We start from the raw sequence: 14,866 nt of genomic DNA, 5'->3' as shown, positions 1-14,866 counted from the left end.
TGTGACATCAAAAAAATCATTGTCCCAAAGATCGTGGAATTAAAGAAATGAATTGCATTGACCTTGTACCATTAAGTCATTTTAAAGCACTAAATCAATCACTAGCATTAGCAGGTATTAGGTACAAGAAAACTTAAAGGAGCACAGTTATGCTGCGTCAATGTTGCTGTGGCTCAAAAGAGCTGAATGGTGCAGATGATGTAATTGGAACTCTAGGTTTAAAAATAATCCCATATGCTACATGTTTTTAGCACAATGCTGGGAGAAAGCTGTGTACTGATAGAAAAGGACTGCCACTGTGGCTATTAGGAGTAGTTAGAATATAAATACTGGGTCATCTCTCTGCCTGAGGAAAGACAGTTCAATTAGGAGAAAAGGCCAGAAACATTAACCTATTGATGATCCATTCCATAAAGCTATGACTCGAGAACAGGTTTGAAAGATACAGATTCAGAAGAGAGGATGGCCTGATAAGACAATGAAAACACATAGTATTCCTTAAATAAGAAAGAAAGAAAGAAAGTGTTTATATATATATATAATTCCATGTTAAAAAGTCTGATAATTAGTTTACTACTTTTAAAAAAATTAAATTGACACTGTGTCATTGAACATATTGAGGGTTGATTCTGGCTTCCGACTGTATGTGGTACTCCCCCAGTGCCCAGACACGGTAAAGAAACCACAAGAGGCTGGGGGAGAATTCCCTCAGCACAAGAGTAGCATAGGATTGGCATAACTGGTGCAGGGGCATACATGGTGGTATATGGCTCTGTTTCTGGAATCATTGCACAGAATCTTCCCCACGCTCTTCTTTTAATGAAAATATTGTGGTCAAATTATTAATTAAGGAAATAACTCTCAGAATTACCGAAATGAAAACAGTACAAACTTTAGCAAGTCTACACTTGGTTTGTAATGCGAGCTCCATTTGCTGGCTGACTCCCTTGTTTCTAAAAATTCCCATTACCCGAATTTAGGTTCTTGTCTGAAATGTGAAATCCATAAAATCACTTTTATGGAAAACTCACCATTCCAAACCCCCTGTTTATACAAAGTACATGTCCGTGTGCTTCTTGGACAAATGGGGTCCACTGCATTTTGCTCTGAGGGCCAAATCCTCCAGCCCTGACTCATATTTGCTCTGGCAAAATCCCTGTTGAAGCCAGGGAAGATCTTGCCAGACTTGGAGGATTCAGTCCTGTACATGGGATAGCTCAGGGGTGGGCAAACTTTTTGGCTCGAGGACCACATCTTTGTGGGGAAATTACATGCAGGGCCATGAATGTAGAGCTGGGGCAGGGGCTTGGGGTGCAGGAGGGAGTGTGGAGTGTGGGAGGGTGCTCAGGGCAGTGGGTTGGGGTGCAGCAGGGGGCTCAGGGCAGGGGGTATGGGGCTCAGAGCAGGGGATTGGGGTGCAGGAGGGGCTCAGGGCAGGGAGTTGGGGTGTGGGGTGCAGGAGGGGTTCAGGGTGCTGGCTCCGGCCCAGCGCCGCTTACCTGGAGCAGCTCTGGGGTGGCAGCAGCACACAGTGGGGCTAAGGCAGGCTCCCTGGCTACTCTGGCCCCGAAGTGGGGGGACGTGGGGGCAGAGGGCTCCATACGCTGCCCTCTCCTGTGAGTACTTCCCCCAAAGTTCCCATTGGCCGCAGTTTCCCATTCCTGGCCAATGGGAGCTGTGGAGGGAGGTACCCACAGGCAAGGGCAGCGTGCGGAGCCCTCTGCTTCCCCAGGGGCCGCAGGGACGTGGTGCTGGCTGCTTCTGGGAGCGACACAGGGCCTACGGTGCCATGGGGGTGGCAATCCCATGGGACAGATCCAAAGCCCTGAAGGGCCGGATCTGGCCTGCGGGCCGTAGTTTGCCCACCCCTGGTATAGCTTGATTTGTGCATTTTATTCAATTACAAGTTTTCTGCCAAACCCAGTTCCTTGTAGGAATCCCTGGTGGTATCTGCTGGAGAAATAGCTAGGTTTTTTAATATATACTCTGTGGTTCAAAGGAGATAATCTATTTTCAGGAAACTGTGCAATGTTCCCATTATCATAAAAGGAAACATCCTGGAACTCTTTTCATTCAGCAGGAGCCCTGCTTATTTTCCACATTCTCATTATACATATTTTGGCACAAGCATAAAGTGGACCCACTAATTTATATTCTAGTTGATCAAGTGAGGGAGTCTCATTAATGCAGATTTTGGATTGGGGGCAGGTCATCTTCACAACCTGCAATAAAAAGAAACTTTACTGAATACTTTCTCCCAGAAGGGGATGTTCCTGTTCGATGCAATGGCTGACAGGCAGTGGAACAAATCTCCTGTCATGTTGTCCTCATTTTAATATCATCTGCACAACAGCTGTTGGCACTAATCCTGTAGTCTCCATCCTGTACTGTGAATAATGCCGAGGCTCACTTTAGAACCTGTCCATTCCCACTGAAGCCAATGGCAAAACTTCCACTAACTTCACTCATATCAGCAAGGAGCCTTTTAGTAACCAGAGACCCATCTTTCCTTCCCCCATCTTAAATACTCCTTTTTCCTGCTACTTAGGGCGTTGCTGGTAGAGGGTACATAGGGGTTGAATATATCCTGCTTCATGGAGTCCTGCCAGTGGAGTAGCTGTGTATGCCATCACATAGTCTACAAAGGGATTAAAAGTAATGAGCAAATGACTTGCTCCTGGAGGCACTCAAGGCATCCCTGTAGGAGACTGAGCACTAACTTCACAGGCCTTGGTGTGCTTTCTCTGCTCTTGTAATAATACTCCCTCCACTACTAACTCCTTCCAGCTCTGCAGATCCAGCTGTGAGAACTCACCCTCCACCATAGTCTGCAGGCATGTTAAATCTTTCATGTCCATCTTTCCCTGGAGAACTGCTAGAAAATCCATCAGCTCCCTAGTAGCCTCATCCCATATAACTGAGCCAGGCACTGGAGAAGCAGCCCTGTATGGAGCAAGATAGTGTTGAAATGAGTTAGGAGGGTCTGAGATACTATTTCCTTGGTGAGTTTAAATTCTTTATTTTAATATTATGTTCACGTGAATCAATGTTCTGCCTGTGCTTGCCAGGCCAATCGGGAAAGCCTGGCCTGAAGGGGAGTGTAGCAGTAGCACATGGTGTCCGGAGCATGCATAGTTTTCAAAGCGGGTGGCAATGAAGGCACTTTGTGGATTTGCTGATTCAGTCCTCCCTCCCTCCCATCCTTGGCCTCTGCCATAAATTAAAATTAATCTCCCTTGTCAGGCCCCCGGGGAGTCAATAGCCGTGTAAACACCACTTGCCTTTTCTCCAGGGTGAATCTCTCCCACTTAAGCGCAGCAACCTCCGCTTGTTCAGGGAAGTGTGAATTGCAGCCCTTTGAACTACTGAGGGTGAATCAGTCTGTATGGCTTTTCCATCTTTCTAAAGCATGTGTGCCTAGATTCTCTCCTGCATTGAGATCCACTTGGTGCAAGAGGAAGGTGGGGATATCAGAGCATCAGATGCATTGTAAGCACTTCTCTCATTTATACCAGCTAGCTATCATCTTTAAGGGCCCATATGCCAGCTGTGAACTGTTGTGGCACAGTTGTGTTCTACACAAGATAACCCTCCCTGCCTCCAGTACACCCCATACACTGGTATTGGGGGGTGGCAGTTAATGTAGGAGCTGCTTGCATCAGCTTTGTGACATAATAGAGTCCTGTCCCCCCCCTTCCCACAGAGGAATTTTTCATTTGGCTCACTACTACCAGCTTCCATCTTCTTTTGAGCTGCTCAGGTTGCACAAAGGGAGCTGGATCTAGAACAGAGAACCTGGCCTGTATTTCTCTGCTATAGAATACCAGGTAAAACCCAGCATAAGGGAGTAATGGGAAAATAAAAATGCAAAGTGTCTCATGGGAGATGCTTCTGTTCTGTGTGCCCTTCTCTTGTCATACTAGTTTAAATACAATGCCCACACATCACCTGTCAAGCCATACTCGATAGTTGTCAGATGGATGGCAAAAATTAAAAGATGAGAAAAATGTTCTTTTGTGTGACATAATCTGTTTTTGATACATTGGGTTATGTAGCTCTCAAAGTACTGGGCTATTCCTACACATATTACAAACTTATGAAGGGTAAATCTCTTCAACAGTTTGTGTTTCTTTTGTTCATTTTACCTTAGTATAGGGGTTATACACTTGTTTTATTTTTGCTTCAATCTGATGAAATTTTGGGTTTTGTTCATACGTTTAATGTATGATCCATGAAAGGCAGCGAAGTTTATATTGTCCCAATGGAAATGCAGATCGCATCTGGAAATGCCTTCTGTTCCAAGTGTTTTATGTATTTCAGCTGGGGAAATGGAATATTTAATTTCATTATTCAGCATGGGGCTATTCATTTTGTACAATGAAGGGAAATTCATCAATACCATCTTCAGCTTCCAGAAAAATGATACATGGTGTGACTGTTTCACACACTCTATTATATTAATATCTTTCTCATCACTCAGCAATTATTCATCTTCTCCACTAACAGGTGAAATTCTTGCACCAAGTTACCGTAATTCCTCTGATCTCCTGAAAGCAATTCAATCACTGAAAACAATTGCTTTTACTAACAGATTTCTTCAGACAGATTTACCAAATGCAAATAACCAAATAAAGGATATTTCTGCCAGTTAGAATTTTAAGAACATTTAGACATACTTCATAATAGGTGGTAAACCAATGTTATCACATCTTGGTATTCGTTGTACTAACATTAATGATGATGGATTCCTGGAGATGGATGCAAATGTGATACTGTAAGTAATTTCTTAGGAATGCCATTGAAATGCAGCATTAATTCATGTCCTCTTGTTATGAAATGTCAGCAGCTACTCCCATTCCTCACTGCTATTTTTCTTTTTAAAACCAATTCAGTGTAATATATGATATGGTCAGTGTGAAGCCAAGAAAATTTATGATAATTTTATCTACACTTGCATATTGTTACTTTTAAATTTTAATTTCATTTTAGTGCTTCTGAAATCTACAGGCTCAGGAAGATCAAGAGTAGTTGTAATTTCTATGATGGGCCTGACCCTGCTCCCACTGAAATCAATTAAAGTTTTTCTGTCTGCTTCAACAAGCACAGGGACTGGCTTAGTAAGACAACATGTGACTTTTCTGGCCATTAATAAAACAACATTTTCCTATTACCTCATTCTCCAGGAATGTTCAAATGATCTCTTATGCCAATTGATTCAAATGTTATGTTCTGGGAAGCATGACAGCTGGGAAGGAGGGCCCTGTGTTTAAGGCTCCAATCTGGGATTCAATAGATCTATGTTCACATCACAGCTCTATCGTGGATTTTCAGTGTGACTTTGGGCAAGCCACTTTTTCTCTCTGCCCCGCTTCCTTATCTGAAAGATAGAATAGTAATACTTTCCTCTTCCACAGGGGTATTGTGAAAATAAATTCATTAGTGTTGGAAGGTTTGCAGACACTACAACGATAAGGATCATAGAGAAAATACTCTTACTCACATCGGTTTCAGAGTAGCAGCCGTGTTAGTCTGTATTCACAAAAAGAAAAGGAGGACTTGTGGCACCTTAGAGACTAACAAATTTATTTGAGCATAAGCTTTCGTGAGCTACAGCTCACTTCATCGGATGACTCTGCATACTGTTACTCTTTGTTTTCACTGTATGCCTGTAATGGGGTTCGCTCACTACAAGAGCATCTCCTCCTCCTGGACAGGCATGGCATAGCAGTTCTTCCTGCATGGCACCCCCTGCCAGTGGTCATTTCGTCACTACAGTGGTCTCTCTTCCTGTAATTCACGGTGCTCCCTACTCACAACTCATCCCTCTGGCTAGGTCATTATATACCTCCACCCTCACCCCCTTCTGGGGTATCAAAGTCTTGCTGGACTAGCTGACCAGATTGCAAGATTGAAACAGTCCAGCACCACTTCCCAGTGGCTGGTAGGGGAATCCAGGTCTTTCCTCTATACTGGATTCCAGTCCAGCGACCCCATAACCAGCAGCCAAGGTCTACACAGTCTCCCTCCTTGCTGCTGTTTCTCTGAGCTTCTTACTACCCTACTTTTTCAGGCCTTCTTTCTCCACAACTCTTCTGGGGTTGACCCTTCTTCCAGAAGCAGGATCCTAGGACTTATTCTCCCTGCTAGGTTTCCTGCTCCCAGAGAATGACCACAGACCCTCTCCCTACAGCCTCCTAGTACTACAGACTTCCCTCTTTATAATCCTTTGCCAGCTGGGCATCATCAGCAATTAGTATTTATCAATCCCTGGGCCCTCCTCAGGTACAACTGTGAAGGTTAATTGATCCCTTCTGGGCCCCTTCACCCCTTCAGAGCTGTGTGGGTATGAACACTCCATCACAATGCCTCTTCAACTATTGTTTTTTTAAAATACTCTTCTTCTAGGAAATATTTCTTCCTCCTTTTCCTCACCAGAAATCTCTTTTCTCACTTTCCCTTTCCTGAGCTGTTGTCTTATATCTTCTCTTGTGGTTTTTTCCCTTATCTTTCCCAGAGCATAAGATCACCAAAGCAGGTGATCTATATGAATGACTGAGGAGTACAAAGTAAGTTATGCATCATATCAGTAATTTTTAATAATAGTGATTGGATTGGCTGATGTGTACATGGGTTACTTAATTGGTGTGATATATACTTCAGATATGAACAATTAAAGAGCTCAGAGCTACAGTCCTTTTTTCACATAAATTTACATTGATTTCAGTAATAAGCATTATCTTCATTGGGAATTTTCCACAATGGACGGCACTGCTGGAACTTCAATTTGTAGTGAAGCTAACAATATATTCTATGTTTATGATTTTTTCTTACCAAATGGGCAAATTTCAGAGGTCCTTTACTCAGCACCTGAATTGTCTACATATTTTCACATCTATAATTTGGCACACACAGAACTCTGATTTGTGCTTTCTAAATGCATTTGCCCTTGTGGATAGATTAGTTAGGCATCTACACAATTTGTATTCACAACTGCAGGACCCAAACCTGTTCCTGTTATATTCAATGACAAAATTCCCATTGACTTCAATGGGAGCAAGATTGGACTCATTTTGAAAAATTCTATTTGGAAAAGGTGAGACATGAAAAATTGGAGGCACCAGTTTTTTGATGCCATTTTTTTAAATGTAGCCCTCAGTACAATTTTCAAAAACAGCACACAATCGTGCACTCTTATGCATGCACAAACCTTGATTTTTGCATTGAGACTGGTACATATTCACATTCATCAGTTTGCATACGTGCATCTGAGTTTGTGTACAATTTGCATGTGCAAAAATGCACATACCTTTTTAAAAACCCTCCCTAAGTTGCATAATGATGTAAGGCAGTGATTCCCATAACTTTAGGGCAACCATACAAATTGACCAGACTACAGGCTTGATTCTGATCTTACATACCAGTGTAATGGAGTTACACTGATGTAACTGCTGTAAATGAGACCAGAATCTAGCTGAAAGTCTTTTAGCTATACTAGTCAGTGACCTTGATATCCTTTATCAGTAGGCAGACTTTCTTGACACTTGCACTGATGGAGATAAGGGGGGCAAAATACCTGTTAGGTCTTCCAGTCTATCTAGCATCTGTGATCTACTAATATATGTCAATTATAACCAATTAATCCCCCTTCTTACATAGCATTAGCATCTTTTAGGTCTGAAATATCCTGGTAGCTCATATTCATCTACCATTTTGTTATAGTCCGTGACACTTCTGAATGTCTGTTTAAGGTTCTAATTCCATTTGGTGTTCCAGCATAGAGCCTATATCATCCCACAATTTTCCATCTGCTTGGCCTGAGATTCTAAGAACATGCAGTACAAACAATATAAAACCAACTTTTTATTACCACCATCCAACCTCTAGGTCAGGGGTTTTCACAAGAAAAGCCTCTGGTGGCCGCATGCCATTTGAGAAACGCTGCTCTAGGTTATCTAACCACCTAGTGTTATATAGCATAGAATTAGGTTGAGAGGAAAGGAATGTATTGTAAGGAGGAATTCCAAGCACAGGGAGGGGCATGAGTAAGGTATGAAGCTGGGAATGGGAGAAGCAGACGCAAGGGAGGAGCTAGGAGAGAGATTTAGAGGAGAGGAGGGAATGAAGGGAGAGAGAAAGAGCAAATAAAAGCAGGCTGGGGCAAACTGTGAAGCACTGAAGTGGAGGACAAGGGCCCTTTACATTGATACAGCAAAGGACAAGAAGCCAGTGAAGGAGGGGATGATGAGGTCTAAAGAGTGGGAGAGGAAAGTTATTGTAGCAGCAATATTTTAAATATTCTGGATGGAGGGAAAGTGAGATGTACAGTCACTGCTATCTATACATCAGTATTATCAGAACTACAGCAGTAATTGCCATTGCAGTTATGGGGAAATACTGATGATTGTGATTTGCCAAGCAGTGCAGGGTATTTAGCTACTGATTGTCCTTTAGTTTAAATGAAAGATAAGTGATCAAATCCCCTGAACGGATCTGAAAAACCTCAACTGCCATATCTCCATCACCAATATTTTACTGCAAATGTAGGCATATTAATGACATCCACAGTAAGGTATGTTAGATAATGGCCCTAAATTAATTTTGTTATGAAAATTTAATTGTCTCTATGGTGCAACCATCAAACAAGAAAAGCTACTGCCAAATAGAATAATGCTGAATGTCTCTTCTCAAACAAATGAGAATGCCTTATTCAAAACTAATTTATTTGTCTGTAAATGTGTGGAAAATGTCTATACAAACATGCGGCCTTCAAACAGGTGGCAAGATTCATAACTTACTTGTAAACAATTTAATTTTCCTTAATAAAACCGCCATTCAGATATTGTAGATATAAAGCCAGCCAACATGGAAGATCTGACAGAAGTGATTACTGCATCCGAGTTTCATCCCCACCATTGCAATCTCTTTGTCTACAGCAGTAGCAAAGGATCCTTGAGACTCTGTGACATGAGGGCATCAGCCCTCTGTGACAAACATTCCAAACGTAAGTTCCTAAACTACATTTTGCTGCAAATGCTTGCTAAATGTTCATCATTTGTAGACAGTACACCTCTGTGTATGTACTGGAGTGCAAGATGTTACAAATGTGCTAGCTTGTCAGTAACAAACATGCTAAAAAAAAACAAAACAGTGACAAAACTGAGCAAAACCATTGAATCTATACAAGAGTTGTTTAGGGACTTGATTGGAAGCACTTCTCTAACTCCTCCTCCTTGCAGTTCATACTACAAACACAGCTGAGTGAAAAACCCACAACCTGCTATCAATAGACAGATGGTTCTGAACAATTTAGATAGTCTCTTTGTGAAGAGTCTATGAAAGTACTGTTTAGTATGGATGTGCATCTGGTATTCTGAAGTGCAAATTTGAGTTTTTGTGCAAGCATATTTTGTCCATCCAAACTTTATACAAAAAAAAAATTCCAGGGAAGCATTTTCAGGGTGCATGAATGTTAAGGTATCACTTGAAGTTTTGGCCCCAAATTTTTCAGATAAATGTAATTTCTAAGCATTGTTTTTGCTCAGCTAAACAAACGAAGTAACTAATAATATAAGCCATGTATATAGGAAAGGAGGTTATTTCAAAATTGAACAATAAAAGGAATAAAACGTTGTGGTACTATAAAAAGTATTCAATAGTTGGCCTAATGTGGATGTATATAGCTTGTGAGATTCATATCAGAAGTTGTAGCTATTCATCTGATGACCAAATGAGGAATGTGGAATCTGCAAATGGAAAAAGGGAGTTATCTTAAATTCATGATAGCACCAGAATATAAATTACCATGAGGCTGTCTTTTTTCATGAAGAGTCTATGAAGTGAGGTATGGAATACATTACATTATGAAATAATCTGGCTATCAGCTCTTTAGAGTCCAAATAGGAGAGCATAGACATATGGAGTCCTTTGAAACCCAGCTGGAGAATGGTGTAAGTGTGATAGGTTTAAAGATATCAAGGTGATATGATGGAGAGGGCATTTGCCAATTTGGAGAAGCTTTTTAAATGGACCGAGGTTAATACATAATGAAAGAGAAAACTAAACCAATAAATGGCACTCACGTTACTTGGTTCTGATATATGTTTTCTTGCCTGGGGCAAGGATAAAATATTGAACCTAAAGATAAATGGTTAAATTATAGCTCTGACTGCCCCTGGAAAAACCTGCGGAGAAGCTTAGCAGTTCTAGTGCCCAAGTGGTGGTGAAGGGAGGCATAATGGGACAGTCAGGGAGCAGCACTTACTATACTTGTACAAAAAGTGTACTGTGTGCTTTTTCCTACTGATGCCCACCTGATACTAGTTGATACCTTGGGAGGATGGGGCCCGGCCACGTCTCTAATCTGCTCTATGGAGGTCTAGCAATTCTAGTGCTTTTGTAGGCCTTTTGTTCAGAGAGTGTACACAGACAAACCATGGTGACCCCCAGCAGGGGTGAACTGGAGAAAAGGGTTTCCCTACATCACTTTCCCCATTGGACCTGTCTGGGGTCAGCATTGATATCGGCAATAACGTGTACATAAAAAAGCAGGCGAACCGTGGACTGTGAGTACCATACATTGGGAGTTAAGAATAAAACAGGTGCAAAAAAAAAATTAATGGTACAAGCTCTCCGCACCTCAAATATTTATCTAACTAGGACTCTGAATTTCATTGGAGCCACTAAAAAGTAGAAGTTAAAGAAGATCTTTAATTATTTGTTTATAATTCAGTGTGAACGGGTGTGTAACAGCATGGCATGCACCTCTTGCGAGCGCTCCCTTTTGGTCAGGTGTGTCTGCACTTATGAGTTTATGGTGACCCCCTTCTGGCAATTTCTCTAGCAGTTTCTAGTGACTCATCCCTCTGGCCAAGTCACTCACAGTTTGTACAGAACACAACTCAAACAGATCTTTTCTTGGTTATTAGTCCAACAACGTCTTTAAGCACTCTTGACCCTGGTAGAGACCGTGCCCCCAGGGCTTCCTCCCTGGAGATTCTTTGCCCACTCTGGTCTGTTCTGGCCCCAGCTCTCCAGCTGGGCCTCTTAACAGTTCAGATCACCTTCTGGGACTTTATCACTGTCTAATTGTAAGCCACTTCCCCAGTGACTTATGGTGTGGACCCAGGCTGGCACACTACTCCAGGTTCTAGCACATGGACCACCGTGTCTCTTTAAACAAAACTGCTTTCAGTTCCCTGGGCCACTTCCCTGCAGTCCTGAGCCTTCACAGTGCTTCAGGGCTCTTCTATGTTCAGGCCCAGCAGCTAGCCAGGAGCTCTTTCTCTCTCTCCCAGTCCCTGCCAGCACTGAGCTGTCCATGGTGCTACAATGCTGACACTGGTCTGCACTGTAGCTCCTTTTATACTAGCCTGCAACCCTCTAATTGGCTAACCCCTTGTAGCCTCCTCCTGATTGGCTGCTTTCCTGCGCCATTGCTCTAGGACTTAGCTCCACAGCTCCTTTCCTGGGAAGGGTATGCAGGACCCTGAGGCCTCTTACAGGGGGCTTCGGGGCCTAGACCATCCAGTCATAGGGTGCATAAAAATGAAATCCAGTCTGCATTTCATACAGTGCATGAGCTGAAAAAATTACTACTGTCGCAAAGGGAATATGTGCTATGTTGGTCACACCAACCTGTGACGTTTTTTCCTTCCTGCCTTTCACAAAATACTTGAATACATATAAAACTATTATATTTATCTAGACCCAAGTTCCCATTTTTTTATTCTCTTCCTGTTTCAGTAGCAATTGCCATGTGTATGTGTTTGAAACCATAATTGCTATCTGCCCTGAAAATGGTGGATTTGGATATTGTCCAAATATAAAAAATTCCACACACATCAGTGTTCAGATTGGCCCACTACTGATGTAGGGCCTGATCACTGTCCCATGGAAGTCATTTCAGAATCCCCATTGGCTTGACTAGGAAGAAGACTGGGCCCATTATGGATTATTCCATTCCTCCATATTAGTGGAGATGCCTAGTATTTTCATGATGTTCTGGCTATTGAGATACATAGAGCACAAAATTCAGTGTAAACGAGAGTGCTGCAGCAGACGTGTATTGTGACTGGGCCAGGGGAAAAGTGGCCCAAAACATCACATGGAGGAGGAGCAGAATAGGGAGCTCCTCCTCCTAATAATGTAGCAGCTGTTGAGTTGCTGTGTTCCTGTTGCTGCAGGTTGGCACAGGCACATTTTCTTGAGCTCACAACCTGTTTTCTCACAGTCTGCTCAGATCTGACCTACTGTCATGTGGCCAGTACCTATGAGAAGCTGAGAACCGGATGAACACCTGTTAACTCTCATGGAGCCAAATCCTGGGATTGAGCCTTTCTGAGGCACTCTATGCTTCACAGAATCAGGCCTTCAATGTCTACTTGACATTGTTGAAGTCAATGGGAGGTTACTGAGTAACTGGAAATCTTCTTGTATAGAGGGAACCCCAAAAAGCATATGCACCACTCAGTTCCCACTGAAGTCTTTTGAGGCAGACAGGTCTTATTAATAGGAAATATGCATTTGAGGGTGTAATGCACTAAAAGTGGTGCATAGGTCTCTGCACAGGGGTGAATTTCTTCAGGAGTAGACACCCAGTGGCGTAGCCAGGTGGAGAAAACAGAAGGAGCAGAGATAAAAAAAGGCACCACCCGCTTGTACTCACCCGGCGGCACTCTGGGTCTTCGGCGGTGGGTCAGGTCCGGGTCTTCAGCGGCACTTCAGCGGTGGATCCTTCACTCGCTCCGATCTTCGGTGGCTGAGGGACCCCCCACCCCCGCCACCAAAGGCTGGTTAAAAAAAAAATTTAAAAGGCGGCAAAAAATTAAAAGGCACCACTTCTGCTCGCTGGGAGAGCCCGCTCCCCCCTAGCTGTGCTACTAGACACTGAATAAAACTGCCATGATTGAGCCCATCAGATGCAAGGAAAAAAGCAAGTGCTTAGAATTGGTTAGGATGTGGTCTCTGTTATTGCTTATTCTTAGAAAATAACCTTCCACATAATTCCGGCAGTATTTTGCCTTTGTTAGCTGTATACCTTTGTGCTTTGAGGGAAATCAAATATTGTGAGGAAAGAAGAGAGTGAGACCAGAATTTGGGTCTTCGTTGTGCGTTTTTCCTGTCCTACTTATATTGTTTTCTTCCATAATACTTTCATTTCTTCCTATTAATAGGCCTGTATGCCCCTGTAACACAGTGCCAAATGCCAATCATAATGTGTCATACAGGAAGGGTAACCACCTTTCTGTATACAGTGTTATAAAATCCCTCCTGGCCAGAGGCAAAATCCTTTCACCTGTAAAGGGTTAAGAAGCTAAGGTAACCTCACTGGTACCTGACCCAAAAATAACCTATGAGGGGACAAGATACTTTCAGATCTGAAGGGGGGAAAAAAGGCTTTTGTCAGTCTGTGTATACCTTTGCCAGAACAGATCAAGGATGCAAGCCTTCAACTCCTGTAAAGTTAGTAAGTAATCTAGCTAAAAATGCGTTAGGTTTTTTTTGTTTTGGCTTGTAAATTTGCTGTGCTGGAGGGAATGTGTATTCCTTTTTTTGTGTCTTTTGTAACTTAAGGTTTTGCCTAAAGGGATTCTCTATGTTTTAAATCTAACTGCCTGTGAGATTATCTTCCATTCTGATCTTACAAAGTTGTTCTCTTATCTTTTTTTGTTCTTCTAATAAAGTTCTGTTTTTTAAGAATCTGATTTGTTTTTTGGGTTTTAAAAATCCAAGGCAGGTTTGTGCTCATCTTGTTTATTCTCAAGCCTCCCCAGAAAAGGGGGTGTAAGGGCTTTGGGGGATATTTTAGGGAAATAGAAACTCCAAATGGTCCTTTCCCTGTTCTTTGTTTAAATCACTTGGTGGTGGCAACCTACTGTTCAAGGACAAGGCAAAGTTTGTACCTTGGAAAAGTTTTTAACCTAAGCTGGTAAAAATAAGCTTAGGGGGGCTTTCATGCAGGTCTCCACATCTGTACCCTAAAGTTCAGAGTTGGGAGGGAACCTTGACATAACCTATTAAAACAATAATGCAGGAACCCTGAATGAAAAGAAGGCATTTTATGCCAGAAGGGTGAGCAAGGTCTAATGGTCATTGATTAAACCCTATTTCCAGATCTGTGAGTCAGAAAATAGCCCTTAATGTAGCATTGCTGCACTAAACTGGAGTCAGCTCATTGAGAAACTGAGTGTGGAGTATGTACAACAGAAAAATTGACAAGGTTAATGATAGAACTTTCAAAGCTTTACAAGGAAGAGTAGTGAGTACTGCTGATTGGATTGGTTTGATTATAGCTCACCTTGACATGCAACACTAGTTCCATAAACTCTATAGCAGTCTAAAGCGTTCATCTTAAAATAAATCAGCCAGGCTTTCAGATGTTAGCAGGACAATCTCTTTGATATCTGCCCCATGAATTTTATACCAGTCAGTATACACCTGTTTTACAAATGATTTCCGTATATTCCCAATACGCTCCCCAAGCCAACTCAGCTTGGCCTTATGCAACCTTTCCCCATAAGTTACTCCATCCCCCGTATTTAGAACAGTCTCTTTGACCTTGGGCATGACTCTCCTACTTCAAATCTCCTCTCAAAATTCACTTCTAGTCAGTTTTCAGTCACTGACCTTCTCCAGAGCCCCTCTTCCAGACATTGTCCCCAGATTAAAATGTATTGCAGTATTATTAGAAATAAACAAATCCAATGAGTAACTTTTATAAGATCATAGGCTTATTACTCATATCTCATGAACTATTACTGTTTTACACTCCTTTCTCTTATGCTTTCTCCCCCACCTTTTAATTTTAATCCTTTCCTGTGTTGTCTAATATAGATTTCAAGCTTTTTGAGGCAGGGACCTTTCATTT

At 42.2% G+C, this 14,866-nt stretch overlaps 1 protein-coding gene across 5 annotated transcripts in view; it reads left to right on the top strand.

The window, feature by feature from the left end:
- PPP2R2C (protein phosphatase 2 regulatory subunit Bgamma) overlaps positions 1–14,866 on the top strand; it is a 295,114-nt gene that overhangs the window by 238,730 nt on the left and 41,518 nt on the right. For all 5 annotated transcript variants that reach the window (XM_038400508.2, XM_043512483.1, XM_038400511.2 and 2 more), the window contains one exon: positions 8,837–9,001. In XM_038400508.2, the coding sequence (XP_038256436.1) occupies positions 8,837–9,001 (165 nt within the window). The remainder of the gene's footprint in view (positions 1–8,836; positions 9,002–14,866) is intronic.

Source organism: Dermochelys coriacea, chromosome 4 (genome assembly GCF_009764565.3).
Source record: "Dermochelys coriacea isolate rDerCor1 chromosome 4, rDerCor1.pri.v4, whole genome shotgun sequence".
Taxonomy (NCBI): domain Eukaryota; kingdom Metazoa; phylum Chordata; order Testudines; family Dermochelyidae; genus Dermochelys; species Dermochelys coriacea.
This window is presented reverse-complemented; position numbering and strand designations above follow the sequence as displayed.